The sequence below is a fragment of the Hyperolius riggenbachi genome, chromosome 1 (genome assembly GCF_040937935.1).
Source record: "Hyperolius riggenbachi isolate aHypRig1 chromosome 1, aHypRig1.pri, whole genome shotgun sequence".
Classification (NCBI taxonomy): domain Eukaryota; kingdom Metazoa; phylum Chordata; class Amphibia; order Anura; family Hyperoliidae; genus Hyperolius; species Hyperolius riggenbachi.
The window spans coordinates 22,801,010-22,826,647 of NC_090646.1; the positions used below are offsets into that span (position 1 = coordinate 22,801,010).

Consider the following 25,638-nt stretch of genomic DNA (forward strand, 5'->3'; position numbering starts at 1 on the left):
TTACCTTCATCACAGAGAATTGATTGGCCAGAGTGCTCTCTGTGAGTGGACACCTTAAAGGACACCTGAAGTGAGAAGAATATGGAGGCTGCCGTATTTATTTCCTGTTAAACAATACCAGTTGCCTGGAAGCCCAGCTGATCTATTTGGCAGCAGTAGTGTCTGAATCACACCAGAAACCAGCATGCAGCTAATCTTGTCAGATCTGACAATAATGTCAGAAACACCTGATCTGCCGCATGCTTGTTAAGGGGCTGTGGCTAAAAGTATTAGAGGCAGAGGATCAGTAGGACAGCCAGGCAACTGGTATTACTTAAAAAGAAATAAATATGGCAGCCGCCATATCTCACTTGCCTCAGTTGTCCTTTAATTGTTTTATATGTTGTTTCTATAGCATCTCTGTAGAGAAACACATCGTACATTCCGAGGTGTCATCCATCCATCCATCCTATAGCCCATCCTGGCCATATATCCTCAGATACCCGCCCTTACTGGCTCTGCTGTCTCTGTACAATGGGGCAGACGGTTCCGCCATTGCTGCCAGGGGCTAGCACAATCCCACCTGATCTTCGTGACGCAGGCGGCCACAAGGTGCTAATTCCACCCCTCATCAGAGATGTATTTATAGCGAGCGACGTGCCAACGTCCCGGAGACTCTCCTGCCACACAAAGACACGGCGGGGATCAGCTCAGCCGCTGCAGGCCAGCCAATCATCACGCCTCATCGCTCACATTTTCCTGGAGTTTAAAAGCCTAGAGATTGCGGATTACGGCACGTGTAGTCTGCCATAGATCTTCAGTATAGACAGACGAGGAGATGTTAAGGATAGTGACTTGTGTGCAGATTGTATACAGATTGACTCTGGGTTAGTCACATGCAGGGCCGTTTCTTGGGCAGTGCTGGCAGGGCGACCGCACTGGGCGCAGACCAGTAAGTAGATGAAGGGGGCGCAGGCAGAAGGACCGCTAGGGAGCTGGTGACGCGCGGTGCAGCCAAATGGAAAGAAGAAAGAAGATTACCATCATGATCACCTTCCTTGACTCCTCCTAGGCTGCCTGCGTCAGACATCAAGTCATCATTACGTCACCACCGCTTGATGACACCTGATGTCCTGTAGCGGTACTGCAGGCTGTGAGTGCGCGGCACCCATGGAGGAGTCGGCTTTCCGGGCTCTCTTTGCCTGTGTATCTTCCTGGTCCCTGCTTCCTCCTGGATGAGCATTTGGTCACTAGTAAGTAGGCAGATCTACTTGTGACCTGTGGCTGTGTTTCTGTTCCTAAAGAGTAAGGGTTCCCGAGTCCACGTAGTGGGGGGAAGGGGGCGCAATTTTTACACCCTCGCCCTGGGTGCAGTTTAGCCTAGAAACTGCCCTGGTCACATGCACTTTCTGATGATTTCTATTGGCTCATTTTACAAGCTGCGGGTAATTTGCATTAAAGCACACCTGAAAGTGGAAAGTATATTGAGGCTGCCATTTGATTTCCTTTTAAAGAATATCAGTTACATACCTCTACATACAGCATACCTCCCAACTTTTTGAGATGAGAAGAAGGGACACTTAAGCCATGCCCCTGCCACACCCCTGATCACTCCCCTGTCACACCCCTAGTCACTCCCCTGTCACACCCCTAGTCATGCATACCATAAAGATTCCATAAGAAAAATATCTTGTTTTATAATTAAAACCACACTGGTCCTTTCTATCCTGGTTCATTTTCCTTCATAGTAACATTTTAAAATGAGTAATATATCAATTGGATGGGAATTAAGTTTAGAGTCAATCAAACACATTCTTTAGTAGAGAAAGAGGGACAAAGTCCTGAAAGAGGGACAAATGAGGAGGAAAGAGGGACAGTTGGGAGCTATGCAGTTGCCTGGCAGTCCTAGTGAACATCTTCTTCGTAGAGAAACCGTAACCAAGAATTGAACTTCATCTCAATCAGTAGCTGATACCCCCTTTCCCATGGGAAATCTTTTCCCTTTCACAAACGGATCATCAGGGAGCTCTGTATGGCTGATATTGTGGTGAGACCCCTCCCACAGTGTGATGTCAGGACCATGGTTCTGACATCACACTGTGGGAGCCTCGTTGCATTGTAGGAAATAACAGCTGTTTACAGCTCTTTCCAACCACCAAAAAAGCAGGCAACATCTCATTCCACTGACATCACCTGCCAGCAGTAAAAATGTCACCATGTGATAAATGTCAGAATGTAAATCAGGGAGAGGAAAGCTGTTACAATGGGCAAACACTGACTAAATCATTTATACATAATTATTGTAAAAATGAAGCACTTTTTTTTCACTGGAGTTCCTCTTTAAGCCTCGCACACACGTACAAGGTATGTTGTACGGTGGGGATTGGAACCTGATTCCTTAGGGCACCATTACAGGGCTTAGGCTGTACAGACGTGTCATGCGGCGAATTCAGTCACATTTCAGGGCCCTTTCACACTGGTGCGATGTGGCAAATTGCCGCACAGCCAAATGAGAGTCTATGGGGAAGATCAGCCTTCCCACGTTGCGGTACGCTGTGCCGGAAGTCCCTCATCTGACGCTAGCATATACCTACACTAGCTGGTGGCCCGGCGTTGCTCGGGTATGTATTTGGCTGGTGTTGGCTCCGCCCACTTTCTCTAACCCTAACACACAATTACTCAATGACCAAGTTTGTGAGCTTTGTGGTCTTTGGCATAAATAATTTGCATTGGAATGAAACAAATCTGATTGGCTGTTTGTGGCTCCACCCTCTTTTCTGAATTTGAACCCCAGTCACCCAATGATCAACTGTACCAGGTTTGAGGCCTGTGCCACTAAGCCCCTTGCGTTATGATTCTTTCCGGATTTTAGGGTCTAAAAGCAGGGCAATTTTTTTGCACCCTTTCAGACCCTAAAACCTGAAAAAAATCACAACGCCAGGGAGATCTGTAGCAGTTTTTCAATCACTCACCTCCCTGGCTCCAGCGCTGCAGTTAGGCCTCCATCCTCCGGGTGGCGCTGGAACTCTAGAGTGAAATTGTCGGCTGTCATCAGGGCTGAGGCAGAGGCAAGAGAGGCTTCAGCCTCAGGGCGCAGTGTAGGAGGGGGCACAGGGTGGGGCAGAGGCGAGAGAGGCTCTAGCCTCAGGGCGCAGTGTAGGAGGGGGCACAGGGCGGGGCAGAGGCGAGAGAGGCTCCAGCCTCAGGGCGCAGTGTAGGAGGGGGCACAGGGCGGGGCAGAGGCGAGAGAGGCTCCAGCCTCAGGGCGCAGTGTAGGAGGGGGCACAGGGTGGGGCAGAGGCGAGAGAGGCTCCAGCCTTAGGGCGCAGTGTAGGAGGGGGGCACACAACTCACTCAGCCATCATTCCCCTATTGTGTGTGAAGCAGAGAGAAATAAGAAAAGGGGATACATGGCAGTGACTGCAAGCCAGATAACTAGAGATTAAGGTGTTGGGGGGGGGGGTGGAGTTAGAGGCCCTGGGGCGCCTCTTAGTCTAATAGCAACCAGTGTGTGATGGCTGTTGTGGGAAGGATGGAGGGGCGCACTTTGGTGTCTCTGCCTTGGGTGCTGGAGAACTTTGTCCCGGCTCTGCCTGTCATCATGACGTCAGCCGGCAATCTCACCAGCAGGAAGCAGAGCCTCGGAGGAAAGGAAGAAGAATGGCGGCCAACGTCGGGATCCCCCTAGAGGCATGCAATAATGCCCGCTGCACGCTATACTCTGCACACAACCTCCAGCGGCTACCACGAGCAGAGGTCGGGATTACCGCTCTTCACTGCGGTTTTCCGCCCCGACCCTAGCTCGGGATAACTGCCAAGGAGGTTTACAGTGCAAGAATAGCAGCAATTAAATATTCCCCTTGAAAAGCAATAGGTAAATTTTGATTGACTTTTGTAGGCTCCACCCACTTTTCTGAATATTAATCCCCCTCACCCAGTGACCAGTTGTGCAAAGTTTGAGAGCCCTCCCACTAACAGTGTAAGAATGGCTGCAGTTTACATTTTCCCAGTGTATGTGTATTTGTCTCCACCCACTGATGTCCCGACATTGCTCGGGTATGTATTTGGCTGGTGTTAGCTCCGCCCACTTTTTCTAAACCTAACACATAATTACTCAATGACCAAGTTTGTGAGCTTTGCGGTCTTTGACATCAATAATTTGCATTGAAATGAAACAAATCTAATTGGATGTTTGGGGCTCCACCCCTTTGTCTAAATTTGAACCCCAGTCACCCAATGACCAACTGTACCAGGTTTAAGGCTTGTGCCATTAACAGTGCAAGAATTGCAGCAATGTAAATATTCCCCTTGAAAATCAATAGGTGAATTATGATTGGCTTTTGTAGGCTCCTCCCACTTTTCTGAATATTAATTCCAGTCACCCAACGACCAACTGTGCAAAGTTTGAGAACCCTACCATTAACAGTGTAAGAATGGCTGCAGTTTACATTTTCTCAGAGAAATTTGTATTTGTCTCCGCCCCCTTTTTGGTTATGGGAATAAAAAGTATCCTATACTTTATTCCAGGTAATGTACTATGCTGTGCGGCGCACCACAATGCTAACGCCAATTTGTAATGTGAAATCAGCCTCAGCCAGAAACACCTGATCTGCTGCCTGCTTGTTCAGGGTCTATTGGCTAAAAGCATTAGAGGCAGAGGATCAGGAGGACAGCCAGGCCATCTGCATTGTTTAAAAGAAAATATACAGACAGAAAAATTTACAGCGCTGCAATGTAAACCAACAGAGGCAATGCGGAGCCCCACTGGGGCTAAATACATGCCATGAATGCAAAACATATGCAAATTATGTACTAATTCTAATCTAAAAATTTGGATGTAGATTTGAAGAAATTAATTCAGCTAGCCACCTGTATACTTACGTTCAATTTGTACCGCGGGAGACATGGCAACGCTTTCAAACAGAACTTATACCTGAATGATCAATCTGCATGGATGTGCAGAGCTCCAGTAACTGGACAATATTACTCACCTAGCACTCAAAACAGGCAAAGGGGGGTGTTAGCTTCAGTGATAATGTGTGCACAGATTATTACCTAATAGACTTCCCCACGGCGATGACGGACCCCCTCGGGGAAGGCCTAACACTAGTCTAGCAATAAAAACATAATATTCCTCGTGCTGCTAATCATAAATGGTATACACATTACATCAAGCAGACAGAAAGACTAATGACAGCACTCAAGGCTGCACCTGTAATGTAAACCAACAGAGGCAATGCACAGCCCCACTGGGGCTAAATACATGCCTTGAATGCTAAACAGATGCAAATTATGTACTAATTCTCATCTAAAAATGTGGATGTAGATTTGAAGCAATGAATGCAGCTATCCACTTAAAATAAAATATGTCAGCCTTGCCAAGGTTCAGTATGAGGCTGTGTTCACAATAGAGCAGAGAATAGAATTTTTTGTCTGTTCTCTGTTAATCGCTAAAGGGACAGTGAACGGCTCCTATTTCATATATCAGCAGCCGGTCACACTTGTCACTCTGCAGTGGATCAGTTGCGGTAAGCTGACTGCACTTCTGTGTAGTCCGCGATAACCCCGGACAGGCGGATGCGTTCCCCATATAGCCTATGCAGGTAATGCATCTGCCCCGCTACAGCCGGACCATGGTAGTGGACATACACCGTCCGCCCTCGTTGATCCGGCGCTAGTCGGAACCGAGCCTTAGAGTTTTGGACACCGCTGCCAAGCTTTTGTTCTGCACTCTGCAGACCTCTACAGAATTCCCGCTGAAGCCTTTGCTCGGACAGGAGTGGGTACACCCCACTGCTATAGCTTGCTGCAGAGGTACAGCCATACAGAGTATACGCTCTGCACCCGTCATGACCAGAGCTGTAGAAGATGCGTAGACATTGGTGGGTGGCTCCACCAATAGCAGTCATCGGTAATCCCAGTAGCAGGGAGTGGTTCTCTCTTGCAGGAGGATCGTACAATGCAGCTTGGCACACAGACGTTGCCGGGATTACCATTCTCCCAGCGAGGCTGCCCGCTGAGCTTAAATAAAACATGATTTAATCAAAGTCAGACTATCTCCCTCTTCATTACCGAGCTGCAGAACATGAATAGAGATAAGGTGGCACAGCTCTCGCCTTCACACAGAAATCGAATAAGATGTGTGCTGAACACTGAAAAAAAGTCTTCATGAAAAAGTAAACTAGTCAGACTGAGAGGAGGGAGGAATGTGAGGACTCTGCTTCTGATTGGCTGATGAAACCGAGCCCTAGACTGTCAACCAGTCATGGTGTAGCTCCTGGAATTCATTGTGTTTGTTTTTTTGGTTAATGGATTTGCATATTCTTAAGTAATCATGAGCCCCCAAGATGGCAAATGCTGCAACAATAACCCCAAAATATCAAATGTAGCTATTATGACCATCAAATAAGAAATGCAGCAGTCATTACTTACATTTGAAATGCATCAATGTTACCCCACATAAATATAGCAAACATGACCCCACATATGAAATGCAGCAGATTTAACCCCCCACATATGAAAAGCAGCAAACATAACTCACCTCACAAATGAAATGCAGCAAATATTATGCCCCCATGTGAAATGCATCAAACATTATACCATGTATGAAATGCAGCAAATGTTACCCCCTGTATGAAATGCAGCAAACATTTACCACACAAATGAAATGCAGCAAACATTATGCCCCCATATGAAACCCAGCAAATATTACCTCCCAAATATGAAATGCAGAAAACGTTATCCCCTACATATGAAGTTTATCAAACATTACCTCCCACATATACCGGTATATAATGCAGCAAACATTTCCCCAATATAGGAAATGCAGCAAACAATACCCCACACATGAAATGCAGCAGTAAACATGACTCAATAGGAAGTTCAGCAAACGTTAGCCCTCACATACGAAATGCAGCAAGCATTACCCCACATATCAGAAGACACCCTGATTTCATGCAGTAACTCCATCAGACCTTACATGCTCCCTGATCTCTCCCCTCCACCCCAATCTATGTCAGGTTTCCAGTCAGCTGGGGGTCTGTCAGTGACAGGTACTTTCAATGCGCACTGGCGAATGAGTGAGTATGCTCTGCTGTTTAGTAGCAAGTCAGGAGTGCAGCGTTATATAAAGCTGAGGTATTGCATGGCAGGGGGCTGGAGGCTTGGCCAAGGCTTGTGGCCAGTCCTCCCTGCGCCATAATGGTGGTGCCACGGCCTCTATGGTAATGGATAGCGGCACTGCACTAGTAATTGAATTGAGGTATCATGAAGAACAGCAGCAGCACCATGCACAGTGTGAATGCGGCCTTAAGTCTTTTACGCACATACAAGGCATGTTGCCTGATAGAGATCGGTGGCCGATATCTTGTGTTACACTGCAGGGCCCGAGTTGGTACAGACATATCGCTAACGACGTGTTTAGTTTTTGTGCGAGGGGGAGTGACGCTGGGGTGACATTACGAGGCCGGCACGGGGAGTGGGGAGAAGAGTGCTCTTATCCGAATGCAATACGCCAGGTGTATCGCTGGCCAAGTGGTCAAGAGGAGTCAGGGGCTTCTGTACACACACGCTAGGTTTTCAGCAGTTACGGGCCACCTCAGCTGAGGTTTATTTAGCGTGTGAACGCAACCTTAGCCTGGCGCTGCAGGAGGGATGTGCTGGGCGCTGGATGTCAGCTGGTTTATCTTTCTGCCGCTCTGGCGATGTATGTTGGTCTTCTTTGTTAGCTACAGAAATGATCTAAGCTTTGTGTGGCTTTTCCTGAACAAGGATCTGATGTGAAATTCCACAAGGCAGATTTTGTTACTTTACAATGACAGAGCTCCCCTGATCTGGCACCTGAGGGCTGCTCAAGCTTAGCTGAATCTACATGCAGTGTGCAGAATTGCGATTTCACGTTTGTCACTGATCTGATGTATTGTAATAGCATCGCATGTGTCCTGCGGTTTTCAGTTTGTTTTCCAGTTCTCTGTGTTGTGGGGCCCTTTGGCACTGAGGCGCTTTTCAGCATTTTCCAGCGCTTTGCTGATGGATTAGCAAAGCATTGTAAACCATGTTTCTCTATGGGATCGTTCACACTGCTGCATTTGCGATTTCTGATAATCGCAAACGAGCGGCATGGAGCATTTTTGGAGCGATCGCTGGTTACTGAATGACAATCGCAATTGCTGTACAAGCGCAAGTGTGATTGAAATGCAAGATCACAATCGCCTAACGATCGTGTTTTGCAATCGCAAGTGTGAATTGTCCCTTACAATCACACTGCAGTGTTTTCACGTGCGATGTGTGAATTGCGTTTCATTCAAAGCAATGAAAATGAAAATTAATTAGCAACATTTTCATGTAAATTAACTTCATTGGTATGTGGAGCAGGTAGTAAAATTGCTGTAGAGCGATTGCAAAGCAATTTTGTAGCGATTGGAGTGCATGCGCATCAGAATTGCTGCAGGATTCACAAATTGTGCTTTGTGGACATTGCAATCACTCCTGTGGGTTCACCTCCATTTACTTCGATTAGCCTAGCTGACTTTTTGAAGTGCTGGAGATTCCATAGTGCTGCTCCTGTGGATCCCAGGCTTGCAAATTGCGCTGCATACAGTTTACTGGAAACCTTACTGTGTATTTACATCAGTTTCCATGCATTAAATGGCAGCTGCTGCCATCTTGTGGGTATAAGAGGGTATTACTACCCAACTCAAGCAGCTGTGGTCGGCTTTGCTTGATTTATTATTATTACAGCAACAAAGTAATAACAATAATAATGTCTCATTATCATCACCTTAATTATTTAAGAATTAAGAGTTTTATTTAAATGATTGTAATTATTTTCACTGTTGTATTTATTATAGTATTATTTAGTCTCGCTTGCGACGTTCGCAGTGTGGCGGGAGTGTTGCGGTATAACGGGTTACAGGATTGTATTATACCACATACAGTGTGTTACCGTAACGCTTCCACCACACCGCAGTGCTTCCGCCACACTGTGAATGTCGCACAGGTGGTGCATTGCAGTGCGGTAAGCCGCGTTACAAAGCAGCCGTTACAACGCAACACTGTGAATGTAGCCTTATTGCTGTCATCTCCTTATGATTATTTTCATCCCAAGTTAGTATCATTATTAATAAGACTTCAATTGTCATTTTTGTTTTGAATCAGGATGATACCATTTTTTGGTTAACTTGGAGGTAAATAAAAAGTAAGCTTTTGGCACAAAATCCTTGGTTAGATAGAGTCCCAAGTTTATTTATACAGGTAAAACCCGTACAGCGAAGGAGCTGATATGATTAAGGACCTGCGAGTCCGAAACATGTCAGCTCCTTGGCTGTACGGGTTTTACCTGTATAAATAAAGTTGGGACTCTATCTAACCAAGGATTTTGTGCGGAACTTCGTCCTTCTTTGCAGCACTGTTAATGGCACAAGCCTTAAACCTGGTACAGTTGATCATTGGGTGACTGGGGTTCAATTTCATAAAAGGGGGTGGAGCCACAAACAGCCAATCTGATTTGTTTCATTTTAATGCAGGTTATTGATGCCAAAGACAGCAAAGCTCACAAACTTGGTCATTGAATAATTGAGTAATTGTGTGTTAGGGTTAGGAAAAGTGGGCGCAGCCAACATCAGCCAAATACATACCCGGGCAACGCCGGGTCATCAGTGGGCGGAGACAAACACAACTTTCACTGGGAAAATGTAAGCTGCAGCCATTCTTACACTGTTAATGGTAGGGTTCTTAAACTTTGCACAGTTGGTCGTTGGGTGACTGGGATTAATATTCAGAAAGGTGGGTGGAGTCTATAAAAGCCAATCAAAATTAACCTATTGATTTTCAAGGGGAATATTTACATAGCTGCCATTCTTGCACTGTTAATGGCACAAGCCTCTTGCACTGTTAATCACCTGTACCATTGGGTGATTGGGGTTCAAATTCAGAAAAGGGGTGGAGCCACAGCCAATCAGATTTATTTTATTTCAATGCAAATTATTGATGCCAAAGACCGCAAAGCTCACACACTTGGTCATTAAGTAATTGCGTATTTATGTGTTAGGGTTAGGAAACGTGGGCGGAGCCAACACCGGTCAAATACATACCCGGGCAACGCTGGGCCACCAGCTAGTAAAGAATAAAGGCCATTCTGAGAATCCCCCATGAAGAGATGGACTAACCCAAAACCTGGCGATAATGTCAGATTTCTACTACCTACTGTAAGTGACAGCAACATAGGAGAAAAGTAATTTAGGGCTCATTTTACTCTAGGAGAAATGTACTTCTTATTTGTATGTGTTTTAAATGTTAAAGGGAAGGTTCAAGCAAAAAAAAAAAAAAATGAGTTTCACTTACCTGGGGCTTCTACCAGCCCCATGTAGCCATCCTGTGCCCTTGTAGTCACTCACTGCTGCTCCAGTCCCCCGCTGGCAGCTTTCTGACCTCGGAGGTCAGGGCCACATTGCATACATTTTTACGCATTCCAGCTAGTGCAGGAACAAATATTTACGTGTTGCACCACTAACGCGTAAAAATGTATGCGTTAATGTTCCTGCACTAGCGGGAATGTGTAAAAATGTACGCAATGCGGCCCGCCGACCTCTGAGGTCGGCAAGCTGCCAGCGGGGGACTGGAGCAGCAGTGAGTGACTACAAGGGCACAGGATGGCTGCATGGGGCTGGTAGAAGCCTCAGGTAAGTGAAACTCATTTTTTTTTTTTGCTTGGACCTTCCCTTTAAGATTTTCGCAACAGTTCCTCTTTAAGGTAGATTTTGTCCGGTAGGAACTCCTTCTCGCATTGTGTTCAGCTGTATTCAGAGACCTCGGGAGCCCACATCATATTCTGGAGACCCCTCCCTCTATCGCCGCCCCCTGCCGATGCCCCCGCGGGCAGCCATTGTACAGGAAGTGATTGTGCGGCTCTGTATGACTCCGGGCCCTTCCCCCATGGCGCTTGCAGAAAGCAGACTCTGGCTAATTACGCTTGAATAAAATAAACACTTGCAGGGGAAGGTGGCGGAGCGCTCCCGCAGCGGTGTATTGTCAGCGCGTGTTTAACGCATTTAAAAATAAACAGCCGCTGCTGCTAGCTTTTCATTAACAGGAAAGGCCGAGGGAGAATTAACTCCATCTTGCCAGATCACTGCGAGGATTATTTAAAGTGGAACTGTGACCTGATCTTGTGAAGCAAGCGTTGTAAAGGTTCCCTGTCATCGCATAGCCGTCCTGCGATAGTTGTCCCAAAGAAACCCGACAAGAGATAGTTGGATTTCTGATCGCAATCGCGCTTCTTTTAAAGGACCACTCCAGCGAAAACAAAGTGAGCAGTTAAAATCTGACAGAACCGACAGGTGTTTAACTAGTCGATCTCCTCATGGGGATTGTCAGGGTTTTCATTGTTTTTCAAAAGCATTTCCTGAAACCACTCCAGTGAAAAAGTAGGCAGTTAAAGAGGAACTCCAGTGAAAAAAATGTAAAAAAAAAAAAAGTGCTTCATTTTTACAATAATTATGTATAAATGATGTAGTCAGTGTTTTCTCATTGTAAAATATTTTAAATCCCTGATTTACATTCTGACATTTATCACATGGTGACATTTTTACTGCTGGCAGGTGATGTGAGTGGAAGGAGATTCTGCTTGCTTTTTTGGGAAGTGGAAACAGCTGTAAACAGCTATTATTTCCCACAATGCAACAAGGCTCGCACAGTGTGATGTCAGAACCATGGTCCTGACATCACACTGTGGGAGGGGTTTCACCACAATATCAGCCATACAGCGCCCCCTGATGGTCTGTTTGTGAAAAGGAATAGATTTCTCATGTAAAAGGGGGTATCAGCCACTGATTGGGATGAAGTTCAATTCTTGGTTACGGTTTCTCTTTAAAATCCAACATAACTGACAGGTTTTGGACAAGTCCATCTCATCATGGGGGATTCTCAGGGCCTTCTTAGTTTTTAAAAACATTTCCTGAATAGCAGCTCAAATATCAAAATAGTAAAATGCCAGCCAGCCTCCCTAATCACTTGCTCACTGTTTTGTCAGCTAGACTTAGCAACTGCCTTTCAAGAAATGCTTTTGAAAAAAAAGAAAACCATGAGAATCCCCCATGAGGAGATGGACTAGTTCGAAACCTGTTGGTTCTTTCAGATTGTAACTGCTTACTTTTGTCCCTGGAGTGGTCCTTGAAAGGCAGTTTCTAAGTCTAAGGCCTCTTTCACAGTGGGACGTTGCGTTTGATGCGACGTTAAAGTCGCACAACGTGTTCCTAACGCAGCGCATGTAGGTTATAAAATTGGACGTTATTTTGCACTGCGTTATGTGTCTCTTGGTGCGCCGTTTTCGTTACATACTGGTAGAACGAAAGCGGCGCATGCGTTACATTTAAAAAAATACATTACTGAGCATGTGCAACACACATAACGCAGCAAATGTATTGCTAAACGCACAGCATGCAGCACTTTCTAAATATTACTACACGTTACACACAACGCAACGTGTGCACTGTGAATGTCGCACAGACTTTGTATTGCTGTGCGTTACTCTGCGTTATACATTTTTATAACGTGCGACTTTAACGTCCTTCTGTGAAAGAGGCCTAAAGGTGGCCACTAACGATGCAATTTCTAGCGGAAAATCGTTCAAGCGATCAGATAATTCTGAAGCAAAATCGTTCACTACACCATCAACGAACCAATCTTTGCTTCCTATCTATTACAACCAACAAGAAAATTCAAATTTTGGTTTGATAAAAATCCAATCAGATGACTATTTTTATAATCGTTCGTAATCGATTGTGCTCATCAACGGAGATTATTTACAACCAATCCGATCAGAATTTCTGATCGCTCTAACGATTTTTCGCTAGAAATTGGACCATTAGCGACCACCTTCACTTCCTAAATAGTTTGCCAGTGAGTAGGGAGGCTGGCTGGTGTGTTACTATTTTCTCAGTTAAACTGACATTCAGGAAATGCTATTGAAGACACAAAACACCCTGAGACTCATCCATGAGGAGATGGACTAGTCCAAAACCTCACAGTTCTGTCAGATTTTAACTGACTACTTTTTTCGCTGGAGTGTTACAGGATGAGCGCAACAGCTGGGGAAATACTATTTTTAAATTTAAATCTGCAATGGATTCCTGTGAAGCCTGGTACACACATCCACTTTCGATTGGCCAATGAATGGCCAATTTGACCATTTCCATGTAGTATAGTATTATCGCAAATTCTTTCTGTTTTAGGAAAGCAAACTTTTGTTTTTCCATGTAGTATGACAGCTAATCTACACAATTATATGTTCATCATATTTATAACCTGTTGGTGGAAAAATTGGTCAGCAATTGGCCAATCAAAATTGTATGTATGTATGCACCTTTACATGAGTGTGACATGAGAGTAGTATGGAGGCCGGCAGTGAGAAATGGTGTCACTCTCCTGGCTGTGCAGTATGGCACGGGATAACGACTCACAAGAGCATTGCGCATCTCCCAGCAGCCAGGGCAGTTTGTATACAGTATGAGCATAACTCCCAACTGTCCCTTTTTTGGAGGGACAGTCCCTCTTTGGGAACCCTGCCCCTCTGTCCCTCTTTCCTCCTCTCATTTGTCCCTCTTTCAAGAATGATGTACAGATCTAGGTCATTATATACTGTATATATGTTTTTCTACTGAAAAGCGTTTTCAGTTTACTCTAAACTGTGTTCCCAGCATGTAAAGAGGAACTGTAACCCAGGATTGAACTTCATCCCAATCAGTAGCTAATACCCCCTTTCCCATGAGAAAGCTTTACCTTTTCTGCAATAGATTGTCAGAGGGGTCTGCATGGCTGATACTGTGGTGAAACCCCTCCCACAGTGTGATGTCAGGACCATGTCTGTGAGCTTCGTTGCATTGTGGGAAATAATGACTCCCAACTGCCAAGCAAGCAGCATCTCCCTCTATGCAAAGAACTCTCAGTAACGGACATTCTGCACAGATCACCTGGCAGAACTAAAGATGTCACCACCAGTGATAAATGTCTGAATGTAAATCGAGGAGAGGAAAGATTTTGCAATGGGCAAACACTGACTAAATAATCTGTAAATCAATATTGTAAACAATAAGCAATTTTGTTCATTATGTTATTTTCCCTTCAGTTCCCCTTTAAATTGATATATTTCTTATTTTCAAATGTGACTATGAAGGTAAATGAGCCAGGATAGAAAGGACCAGTGTGGTTTGAAAAATAAAACAACATATTTTTCTTATGAAATCTTAATAGTATTTGTGGCAGGGGCGTTGTCATCGGTGTGGCAGGGGTGTGACTAGGGTTGTGCTGGGGGTGTGATTAGAGGTGTGGAATGGGCGTGACTAGGGTTGTGCTGTGGGTGTGATTAGAGGTGTGGCAGGGGTGTGACTAGGGTTGTGCTAGGGGTGTGATTAGAGGTGTGGAATGGGCGTGACTAGGGTTGTGCTGGGGGTGTGATTAGAGGTGTGGCATAGGCGTGACTAGGGTTGTGCTGGGGGTGTGATTAGAGGTGTGGAATGGGCGTGACTAGGGTTGTGCTGGGGGTGTGATTAGAGGTGTGGCAGGGGTGTGACTAGGGTTGTGCTGGGGGTGTGATTAGAGGTGTGGAATGGGCGTGACTAGGGTTGTGCTGGGGGTGTGATTAGAGGTGTGGCATGGGCGTGACTAGGGTTGTGCTGGGGGTGTGATTAGAGGTGTGGCATGGGCGTGACTAGGGGTGTGGCAGGGGCGTGACTAGGGTTGTGCTGGGGGTGTGAATAGTGGTGTAGAATGGGCGTGGCTGAGGTGTGGTGTAAGTGTCCTTCTTTCTTATGTCAAGAAGTTGGCCATATGAGTATCTACATCCCACGTGTGTCTGACTTGCGTGTTCAGCTGTTTTCTCAGGGTTATGCCTCAGCCCTGATACTCACCCTCTTCTCTGCTCCCCGTCCTGCAGGGAGGTGGTGGAGATCGACATGTTCCTGAAGGAGACAGCGAGTCGAGAAGCCAACGCCAAAGTGCGCCTGCAGCAGTTCATTGAGGAGCTCCTGGATCGGGCGGACCGGGCAGAGAAGCAGCTGCAGATCATTAGCAGCTGCGGGAGCACCCCTAATGGCAGCCTGGGGAGGTGCAGCGTGCCTGGGTACAAAGCCTCAGACTCCCGCGGGCAGGGGCCCAGGCAGGTAAGGACGCACCCAGAAACCCTAACCTAACATCTGACTGACCTACTACACCCTGATCCTCCAGACCTAGAGTCATACTAACCTTCCCCCCTCACCAGTGCCTAACACTAACCCTCCCACAGGTCATCGGGATTACTGAGTGTCCCTGAGGCTAATATCACACATCTGGCAGTGCGATCATCCAGCAGCAGGAGAGCCCGGGGCAGGACGACCGCACCATTCTGTGCACATTTCCCTGCGTCAGAGTGCACCGTCAGCGTAATATACATAGCTCCGCCCCCTGCTCAGTGAAGTACTCCCTGCTGGACAGGAAATATGTCACTGGTCTACCATCGCTCTGCACATGCACCGCAATCGCTTGTTTACACTTACCGTATCATTATAGACTTGCATTGCGGCAACACATTGCAGGTTTGCGGCGGGCGATTTTTCTACTTTAGTCGCATCACGTCACAATTGTGTGCAGGTCTCCATAGACTTACATTACCCTCACGACGAGCTGCAGTGACGGAGAATACCACTACACAAAGAAACACGGTAAGTGTGTAAGTAGCCTGAACGGACAACTATCACGAAACACTGTGTGCGTCAACAGGGCAATCTGCATCGCTCCGCCCCCTCCACAGTGATGTGCTCTCTACTGGACAGGAAGTAGGTCAATGAATTTTGTCTGATCAGCACCTGTGGTACCATAGACTCCATGCAAATGCGTGACTGGCGGTGTCACTTGGCAACGCACTGCAGAGACTGCGTCATCTCTGTGTCCTTTATATAACTTCTGCCACATTGCGTAGCACCTTGGGTAGTGTGGCCAGGCTCACAGAGACTATTGGCCACTGCGACGTGGGAGCAGCGGGTTTGCGTACCACGACAAGATGCGATAGTGTGAAATTGGCCTTCAAGCCATTTTATTTATAAAGCGTAAAAATTTCACCTAGGAGAAAAAGTGAATTGAATAAGGGTCCAGGGCTCATATGCAATTAACTTTTTCTCTTAAATTATCTCCTAGGAGATAATTTCCATATTCTCTTTGAAGGATACCTAAGTCTTTAATTACGCGGCTTACCGCACCTCCCGTGGTCCGGCGTCCGTTTCTGTTCAGCTGTAAATACTCCTGTTGCAAAATTCAATAATAGCCCCGGAGTTCTTCTTTAGAATAGGGAGGAGAGAAGATTAGAAGGCAGCATTATTTCAGTCTATCCCTCACTGTAAAGGATTTTCCTCTGTAAGGGCTCAGCTACACTATAAGCGCATTTCTGAGCGCTTTGTGATTGATTAGTGCTCTCTGAGCGCTTTTTAAAAATCGCTGAGATTCACTTTCATTAAAATCACAGTCTAAATTGACGCAATTTTTCGCGTACGCGATTGCAGCGATTTTTACAGCGGTTTTAATTAAAGTGAATGGGAGTGATTTTTAAAAGCTAATCAATCACAAAGCGCTCAGAAAATCGCTTAGGGCCCTTTTCCATTCTAAAGTGATGCTAATGCGGCTACCTAGCCACATCGCATCTTTACTGCTGCTACTCGGGCGGATGCGGCTGTGCAACAATCTGCCACATGCTGCAGATTCTCGGATCGCTCCGCACAACATGCACGCAGTGGAAACTATTGCATTGCCGTGCATGTGTGTCAGCACACCCGCGGTGCGACACGGCTATGTAGCCACATTTCACTGCTTCTAGTGGAAACGGGCCCAAATAGTGTGGCGGAGCCCTTACTGTGCGACAGGTCAGTTTCTAGGCTAAATTGCATCCAGGGCAAGGGTGTAAAAATTGCGCCCCCTTCCCACCCCCGTGGACTCTCGAACCCTTACTCTTTAGGGACAGTCATACAGCCACAGGTCACAGGTAGATCTGCCTACTTACTAGTGACCAGCCGCTCATCCAGGAGGAAGTGTTTGGAGACCAGAAATATTCTGCTGATCGTGATGATATCTCTCACCTACAAATCACAAGAGGCCCATGCTATCCGCCTCTACTATCCCCTCCTAGCCATTATCGCAGTCCTGTACCGCCACCCCATCCTACTCCTGCCTCTTTCTCCCCCCTTACCTCCTTCAATCCTGTCACGGTGGAGGCCACTGTGCTACCCCTGCTGAAGAAACCTTCACTTGACCCTGCACTGCCATCCAACAACTGCCCAATCTACCTCCTCCCTTTTGCCTTGAAAATTCTTGAACGCCTGGCCCACCAACGCCTGACCAACTTCTTCAATTCCAACTCCCTTCTTTCTCGATCCCCTGCAATCTGGTTTTGGTACAGCCCATTCTACAGAAACAGCCCTCACCAAAGTGGTCAATGACCTTGCCAACGCCGAAGGTAAATACTCCATCCTGCTCCTCCTGGACCTCTCCTTGGCATTTGACATTGTCAACCACTCCCTCCTCCTCCACTGCTTGCAGTCAATGAGCATTCAGGACCTAGTCTTAGCCTGGATCTCCTCCTACTTCTCCAACAGCTCCTTCACAACATTTTTCAATGGCTCCTCATCCACTCCTACACCCCTCTCAGTTGGTGTTCCTCAAGGTTCCGTCCTAGGACCACTACAGTTCTCACTCAATACTGCCTCAATTGGCAAAATCATCTCCTCCATGGGCTTCAACTACCACCTGTATGCCGATGACACCCAGATATACCTCCACACCCCAGATCTCCCCTCCTCTACCATGGACCAAGTCTCTGCCTGCCTCACATCCATTTCCTCCTGGATGGTCGCCAGGTTCCTGAAGCTTAATTTGGACAAGACTGAGCTTCTAATATTCCCACCCCGCACTGCTGCACCCCTCCCAGATTTGCACATCACTATCGAAAATACTACCATCCGCCCTACCTCCTATCTAGGTGTTACCCTGGACTCCAAGGTATTGCTCGATCCTGCAACTTCCACCTCCGCAACATCCCCAAGATCCTCTCCTACCTGTCCGGACACCACTAAACTCCTTACCCACGCCCTTGTCATCTCCCGCGTAGACTACTGCAATTCTATTTTGTCTGGCGTCCCCTCTAACCGTACTGTCCCACTTCAATTGGTAATGAATGCGGCAGCCAGACTGATACATTCTTCTCATCGCTGCACCTCTACAACTCCGCTCTGTAAAGCCCTACACTGGCTCCCCATCAGCTTTAGGATCAATTTTAAAATCCTGTGCTTGGCCTACAAATCAGTGCACAAGACCTGCCCGACCTACATCTCTGATCTGGTCCACAGGCACATACTGATCCGCCCCCTCCGATCCTCCAATGACCTGCGCCTAGTCGCACCACGCATATCTCAGTCACATGCACGATTGCAGGACTTCACCAGGGCTGCCCCTACTCTCTGGAACTCGCTCCCACCAGCCCTCAGACTCTCCCCCCACCTTTAATACCTTCAAACAAGCTCTCGAGATTCACCTTTTCATGCTCGCCTACCTCTTTACACCAGCACCATAATATGTTCTGTTAGACACCCTCTCAACAGATGCACCTATTGTCTCCACCCTCACCCTTTAGATTGTAAGCCTCTGACAGGGCCCTCCTCCCTAGTGTATCCAGCTTGATTATGCAATCTTACTGACAACCACCCCTCTTGTGGACTAGAACAGTCTCCATTTTGACCTATGACACTGTATTGTCATCAAATCATTTGCATGATCTTGTTTTGTTGTAAGTTTCCGTATGTTCTACCTGTATGTTACCCCATTTATCTATTGTGCAGCGCTGCGTAATATGTTGGCACTTTATAAATACAATAAATAATAATATTATAATGCAGCAACATGCTAGGTGTGTCTACATACATGTAACATGGGTGTAACATACGTGTGACATGCGTGTTGTGTGTTTCCAGAGGACAGAGAGGCACCAGGGCCCGGGGTCGTCCACTCATGGCTCATATCCCGCGTCCAGCCAGCGAGCCTCCTCCTGCGTTGGGTAAGTACATATTCAATATTCTCTGATTACAGTATAATCTCCTTATAGTGAAGACTGATAAAGTGAACCTCCAGATATAGTAAACTAAGTTTCCAGATCCTGGCCAAGCCCCATTATAAGTACCTTATATGGGAGTAAAGCCTGGTATAGTAAACTCTGATATAATAGAACTTCTGTAATAGTAAACCTGTTTTCTGGCCCCTGTGGTGTTCTGTATCCGGCTATAGTGGAAAGTGGGCGGGATCAGGCTTTATACGTCAGTCAGAGACCAATGAGCCATGGTCGGTGGGCAGGCTGGCAGCCACTTGTAATCTGCTCACTATGGCTCTGTTCACATCTAAAATCGAAATCGCTGACAGCAGTGATTTTCGTTTTTTTTGCTCGGTTTTTTTTAACCCCTCCCGGCGCTCCTCTGCGCGGTACGATTTTGTGCAAAGCGCTTTTGTAAGTGCTTCTGCAAAGCGATTCTGTTTTTTCTCTTCCTCACGTAAGTCAGGAAGTAAACCCTTTGACCCAGAAAAGAATAAATACAATGGGCTTGATTCACAAAAGAGTGCTAACTGATAGCACGGCCGTTTCTGTTTCGCGCAAAACCAATATCGTTTGCGCATAAAAAAATTGTGTTTATGCGCGAAAACCTTTTCATTTCGCCTGAATATTCGCGATCGCGCGAAACGCAAAAATTCGCGTGAAAACAGCCATGCTATCAGTTAGCACTCTTTTGTGAATCAAGCCCAATGTATTTATTCTTAAAAACGCCTAACGCAATCGCTGGATAAAAACCCCAAAACAATTTGTAAGCGTAGTGTTTTTCCTATACCTTCCATTGAGGTGGAATCGCCTCAAAAATGGTACAGGCAGCGCTTTGCTGAGCGGATCGGAAACAAACCACTCAGATGTGAACTCTCTCATAGGGAATCATTGCACAAGTGCTTTCAGGGCGATTTTGAATTTGAAAATTGCCTGCGCTTGAAAAAATGCCGATAACGCCCATAGGTGTGAACAAGTCCTTTCTGCACACTACTTTGGGCCTGTGTGGATTACCTCAGAAGCACCAGCTTTCATCAGCATAGGGCAGGGGTCGGCAACCCGCGGCTCCGGAGCCGCATGCGGCTCTTTTTCACCTTCGCCGCGGCTCCTAGGCGGCTCTGGTGTCAGTGGCTGCGGTGCGCGTGTGACGTGTGCTGTCGCTGGCCGGCAGCCTATCAGAGAGGCTGCTGGACCAGTGCAGTGCAGGGCTTCAGGCGGCCATTTTCCCGTAGCCCTGCAGTGTAATGCAGGCAGGACGTGACTTAGGAAGAGGATCGTGGGAGTTGCGCGCCACAAGGAGGTCGGGACCGGAGGTCGGGACAGGAGGAGATCGTGACAGGAGGTCTTCTGACTAGGTGAGTAAATGGGTTTTTCTTTTCAGATCTGCTGAAGGATTGTGCATATTGGGGTCAGATCTGCTGAAGGATTGTGCATATGGGGGTCAGATCTGCTGAAGGATTGTGCATATGGGGGTCATATCTGCTGAAGGATTGTGCATATGGGGGTCATATCTGCTAACGATTCGTGCATAGGGGTCATATCTGCTGAAGGATTGTGCATATGGGGGTCATATCTGCTAACGATTTGTGCATATGGGGGTCATATCTGCTAACGATGTGTGCATATGGGGGTCATATCTGCTAACTATTTGTGCATATGGGGGTCATATCTGCTGAAGGATTGTGCATATGGGGGTCATATCTGCTAACGATTTGTGCATATGGGGGTCATATCTGCTAACGATTTGTGCATATGGGGGTCATATCTGCTAACGATGTGTGCATATGGGGGTCATATCTGCTAACGATTTGTGCATATGGGGGTCATATCTGCTAACGATTTGTGCATATGGGGGTCATATCTGCTAACGATTTGTTTTATAATGGTTTTGCGGCTCCCAGTTTTTTTCTCTTTTTGGAAACGGGTCCAAGTGGCTCTTTATGTCTTAAAGGTTGCAGACCCCTGGCATAGGGTAATGGCAAGCTAGTTATAAAATGACTCCCTGCTGATTTTGCCCACTTGCCCTCTGACCAAGAAATGGGAGGTTTCTTGTGGCTGTGAGAGACAGAACAATAACCAAAGATCCCTCAAAAACCGAGTGTCCCAAAATGAGATCTTGAGGTACATTGTAATGAGTTAAATAAGTATTTGGTCCCCTATCAAACAATGACTTAGTATGTGGCAAAACCCTCCTTGGCAATCCCAGAGGCCAGATGTTTCTTGTATTTGGCCACTAGGTTTTCACACATCTCAGGAAGAAATTTGACCCAATCCTCTTTGCAGATCCTCTCCAAGTCAGTAGAGTTCTGAGGCTGAGGTTTGGAAGCTCGAAACTTTAGCTCTTTCCACAGTTTTACTACTAGATAAAAGTCTGGAGATTGGGTAGTATCATGCCAAACTCGGCCTCCTAGCAGGGTAGTATTATGCCAAACTCAGACTCCTAGCAGGGTAGTATCATGCCAAACTCGGCCTCCTAGCAGGGTAGTATTATGCCAAACTCAGACTCCTAGCAGGGTAGTATCATGCCAAACTCGGCCTCCTAGCAGGGTAGTATCATGCCAAACTCAGCCTCCTAGCAGGGTAGTATCATGCCTAACCCAGCCTCCTGGCAGGATAGTACCATGCCTAACCCAGCCTCCTGGCAAGGCAGTACCATCCCTAACCCAGACTCCTAGCAGGACAGTGCCATGCCAAACCCATCCTCCTAGCAGGACAGTGCCATGCCAAACTCAGCCTCCTAGCAAGGCAATTCCATACCTAACCCAGTCTCCTAGAAAGGCAGTACCATGCCGAACCCAGCCTCCTAGCAAGGCAGTATCATGCCAAGCCTGGCCTCCTAGCAAGACAGTACCATGCCAAATTCAGCCTCCTAGCAGGACAGTACCATGCCTAACCCAGCCTCCTAGCAGGACAGTGCCATGCCTAACCCAGCCTCCTAGCAGGACAGTGCCATGCCTAACCCAGCCTCCTAGCAGGACAGTACCATGCCTAACACAGCCTCCTAGCAGGACAATGACAATACCATGCTGTACCCAGCCTCCTAGCAAGGCAGTACCATCCCTAATCCAGCCTCCTAGCAAGGCAATACCATGCCGAACCGAGCCTCCTAGCAGGGCAGTACCATGTATAACCCAGCCTCCTAGCAGGGCAGTACCATGTCTAACTCAGCCTCCTAGCAGGGCAGTACCATGCCTAACCCAGCCTCCTAGCAGGGCAATACCATGCCGTACCCAGCCTCCTAGCAAGGCAGTACCATCCCTAACCCAGCCCCCTAGCAAGGCAATACCATGCCGAACCCAGCCTCCTAGCAGGGCAGTACCATGTCTAACCCAGCCTCCTAGCAGGGCAGTACCATGCCTAACCCAACCTCCTAGCAGGACAATGGCAATACCATGCCGTATCCAGCCTCCTAGCAAGGCAGTACCATCCCTAACCCAGCCTCCTAGCAAGGCAATACCATGCCGAACCCAGCCTCCTAGCAGGGCAGTACCATGTCTAACCCAGCCTCCTAGCAGGGCAGTACCATGTCTAACCCAGCCTCTTAGCAGGGCAGTACCATGCCTAACCCAGCCTCCTGGCAGGGCAGTACCATGCCTAACACAGCCTCCTAGCAGGACAGTACCATGCCAAACCCAGCTTCCTAGCAGGACAATGACAATACCATGCCTAACCCAGCCTCCTAGCAAGGCAGTACCATGGCCAGGCTGCAAGTGCTCCTTCCAGAACCCATCTTCCTCAGCATCCTTGCAATAGTTTTGACTGTTATGGTGGTTCTTAAGCCAGTAATGAGGTGAGTGGTTCGAGAGAGGATCCCTAGAAAAAATTGGAGACATTTCACCAAATACTGAGGCCTGATGCTGAAGGCACATTTGTACCACTGGTATGAGCAGAGTAAGGGGGTTTACGTGCAGCTTAGCCCTCCCTGTTGACCAAGGATGTTTATCTCTTCCCATTTCCAGAGTGGTGGGCAGAGTGAAGACCGTCTCCCAGAGCTCCGGCTGCTATGATAGTGATGGGGTGGAACCGGTGGCGATCGATGATGCCTTAGACTCCCACCATTACCCAGGGAACAGCCATCCTTCGGACAGCAGCTTCGAGAGGAACAACAACCGCAGCTCAGGGCTCCGACGTCAGGCCATCCAGAACTGGCACCGCCGGCCGTACCGCAATAGCACAGAGGGGGAAGAAGGCGACATTTCAGACGGGGGCTCCCGCACTACCGAATCAGAAGCTGAGGTCTGGGAGCAGGAGAGCATCGGCTCTATCGAGCATAGTCGGGCCTCTGCAGGCTGCAGACCAAAGGGTGAGGCCAGACTGCTGAGCTGTGTATCCCGGACTCTGGGCCTTCACTGTCTGTGATGGGCAGCCTCACTAGGCAGCAGGTAGAAGCAGGAGGCAAGAGGGGGCTGGCCAATCATCTTCTGCCCCCTGCTCTGCATTAGAGCTTTCTGAGACTGGCCATTGTGGTGATGGGTTCATAGCGAGACATGGGTAGGAGTAGCCTAGTATATGCATGGGAAGTTAGGATCTGATCTCTAAGTTGGCTGTCCCAGGAAAGTGCATTTGATTGGCCCATTTTGACTGCATACAAGTCGAAAATATAAGAGTGTTTGAACAAGCTCGTCCAATGCACCAGTAAACAAGCAATGCTGCCCCCTAGAGCTTGCTGCCCGAATGACATGATTCAGGTTTGCATGATGGTGGTTCAGGCAGAAAACTCTAGGGGGCAGCAGCGCTGTACACTGGTACAGGAGACAATGTTTCTCACATCCTCTCCCAATCTGGTGCTGACATGTAGGACCAGAGAGCTGCACGTGTGTGATCCCACCCCTTAAAGAGAGCCCGAGGTGGGGTTTAAAAAAAAAACTAGGCTACCTGATTCAGGGTGCTGGGCGGTGGGCCACACTCCCTGCCTCTGTTGGCCTGCACCAGCTTACTTTCGCTTCTGTGACCTCTCGGGTCACGACTTTGAAAGGAGAGAGCGATTCTCTCTCAGTGTGCAGGGAGGCGGGGGAACATCAGGGGGCATGACCTGTGAGAGAGAGCTGCCCAATGGCAGCTGGGGAAAGCCTGCAGAAACGCCCCTAGTGGGCGTTTTTAGCAGAGAATCCGTCCGCTCCCATTACCCTCTGAAATAGAGACAATTATTGTCACTAATTTCGGGGGGGGCTACAGAGTGGTGGTGGGGGGGAAGAAAGCGGCGTGGGGGGGGGGGACAGAAGCATGTCATGAGGCAGAGAACATGCCTCTGCGTCCCATCTTCCCCCCACCGCACCGCCTCGGGTACACTTTAATTATTCTTCTCTGCTGGCTGGCCCCACCTCCTTTGTATATGCTGCCCTGAACAGAGAGCCGGGCGCTCCCAAGAATTACTCGGGCAGAGCACTTAGCCGGGAGAACACTGACCTCCCACAGCCCGAGAAGTCTACACATTACAGCATGTTCCTGTGTGTTGTCACCTGCCTGTAAAGCAATGTCTCCTGTCACTCAGGCCGCTGTGAAGGGAAGATGCTGAGGCCGGAGAAGGGGAGTCCGTCTCGCACCAATGAGGTCATCAGCCCGGAGATCCTGAAGATGAGGGCGGCGCTGTTCTGTATATTTACCTACCTCGATACTAAGACTCTGCTGCGGGCGGCCGAGGTCAGCCGTGACTGGAAGTTTGTAGCCCGACACCCGGCGGTCTGGACCCGCGTTTTCCTTGAGAACGCCAGAGTGTCCCCCAAGGTGAGGAAGCTGGGGCAGTCAGACGGGTATGGTTAGGTTTGGTGGTCTAGAGTCAGAGCAGTAGCATGTCTCTATAGGACGGGAATGGTTAGGTTAGGTGGTCTAGAGTCAGAGCAGTAGCATGTCTCTATAGGACGGGTATGGTTAGGTTTGGTGGTCTGGAGTCAGAGCAGTAGCATGTCTCTGTAGGATGGGTATGGTTAGGTTTGGTGGTGTAGAGTCAGAGCAGTAGCATGTCTCTATAGGACGGGTATGGTTAGGTTTGGTGGTCTGGAGTCAGAGCAGTAGCATGTCTCTATAGGACGGGTATGGTTAGGTTTGGTGGTCTGGAGTCAGAGCAGTAGCATGTCTCTGTATGACGTGTATGGTTAGATTTGGTGGTCTGGAGTCAGAGAAGTAGCATGTCTCTGTATGACGGGTATGGTTAGGTTTGGTGGTCTGGAGTCAGAGCAGTAGCATGTCTCTATAGGACGGGTATGGTTAGGTTTGGTGAAGTAGAGTCAGAGCAGTATCATGTCTCTATAGGACAGGTATGATGCGCCGCTCCAGATCATACCTCCCAACTGTCCCTCTTTCGGAGGGACAGTCCCTCTTTGGGCGCCCTGTCCCTCTTTCCTCCTCACTTGTCCCTCTTTCAGGACTCATGTACATAATCGTGTGTAAATATGTCTATGTTACTACTGAAAAATGTGTTTAATTGACTCTAAACGTTATTCCCATCCCATAAACAAATATATTTCTTTTTTTTTTAAATGTTAATATGAAGTAAATAGATAGAGAGGACCAGTATGGGTTGAATTATAAAACATATTTTTCTAATGAAATGTTTATGGTATGCA

At 47.6% G+C, this 25,638-nt stretch overlaps 1 protein-coding gene across 1 annotated transcript in view; it reads left to right on the plus strand.

Moving 5' to 3' along the window:
• FBXO41 (F-box protein 41) overlaps window positions 1–25,638 on the plus strand; it is a 154,211-nt gene that overhangs the window by 114,862 nt on the left and 13,711 nt on the right. Inside the window, exons 3-6 of the mRNA XM_068274160.1 lie at window positions 14,909–15,134; window positions 18,963–19,045; window positions 23,035–23,378; window positions 24,567–24,799. Coding sequence (XP_068130261.1) covers window positions 14,909–15,134; window positions 18,963–19,045; window positions 23,035–23,378; window positions 24,567–24,799 — 886 coding nt within the window. The remainder of the gene's footprint in view (window positions 1–14,908; window positions 15,135–18,962; window positions 19,046–23,034; window positions 23,379–24,566; window positions 24,800–25,638) is intronic.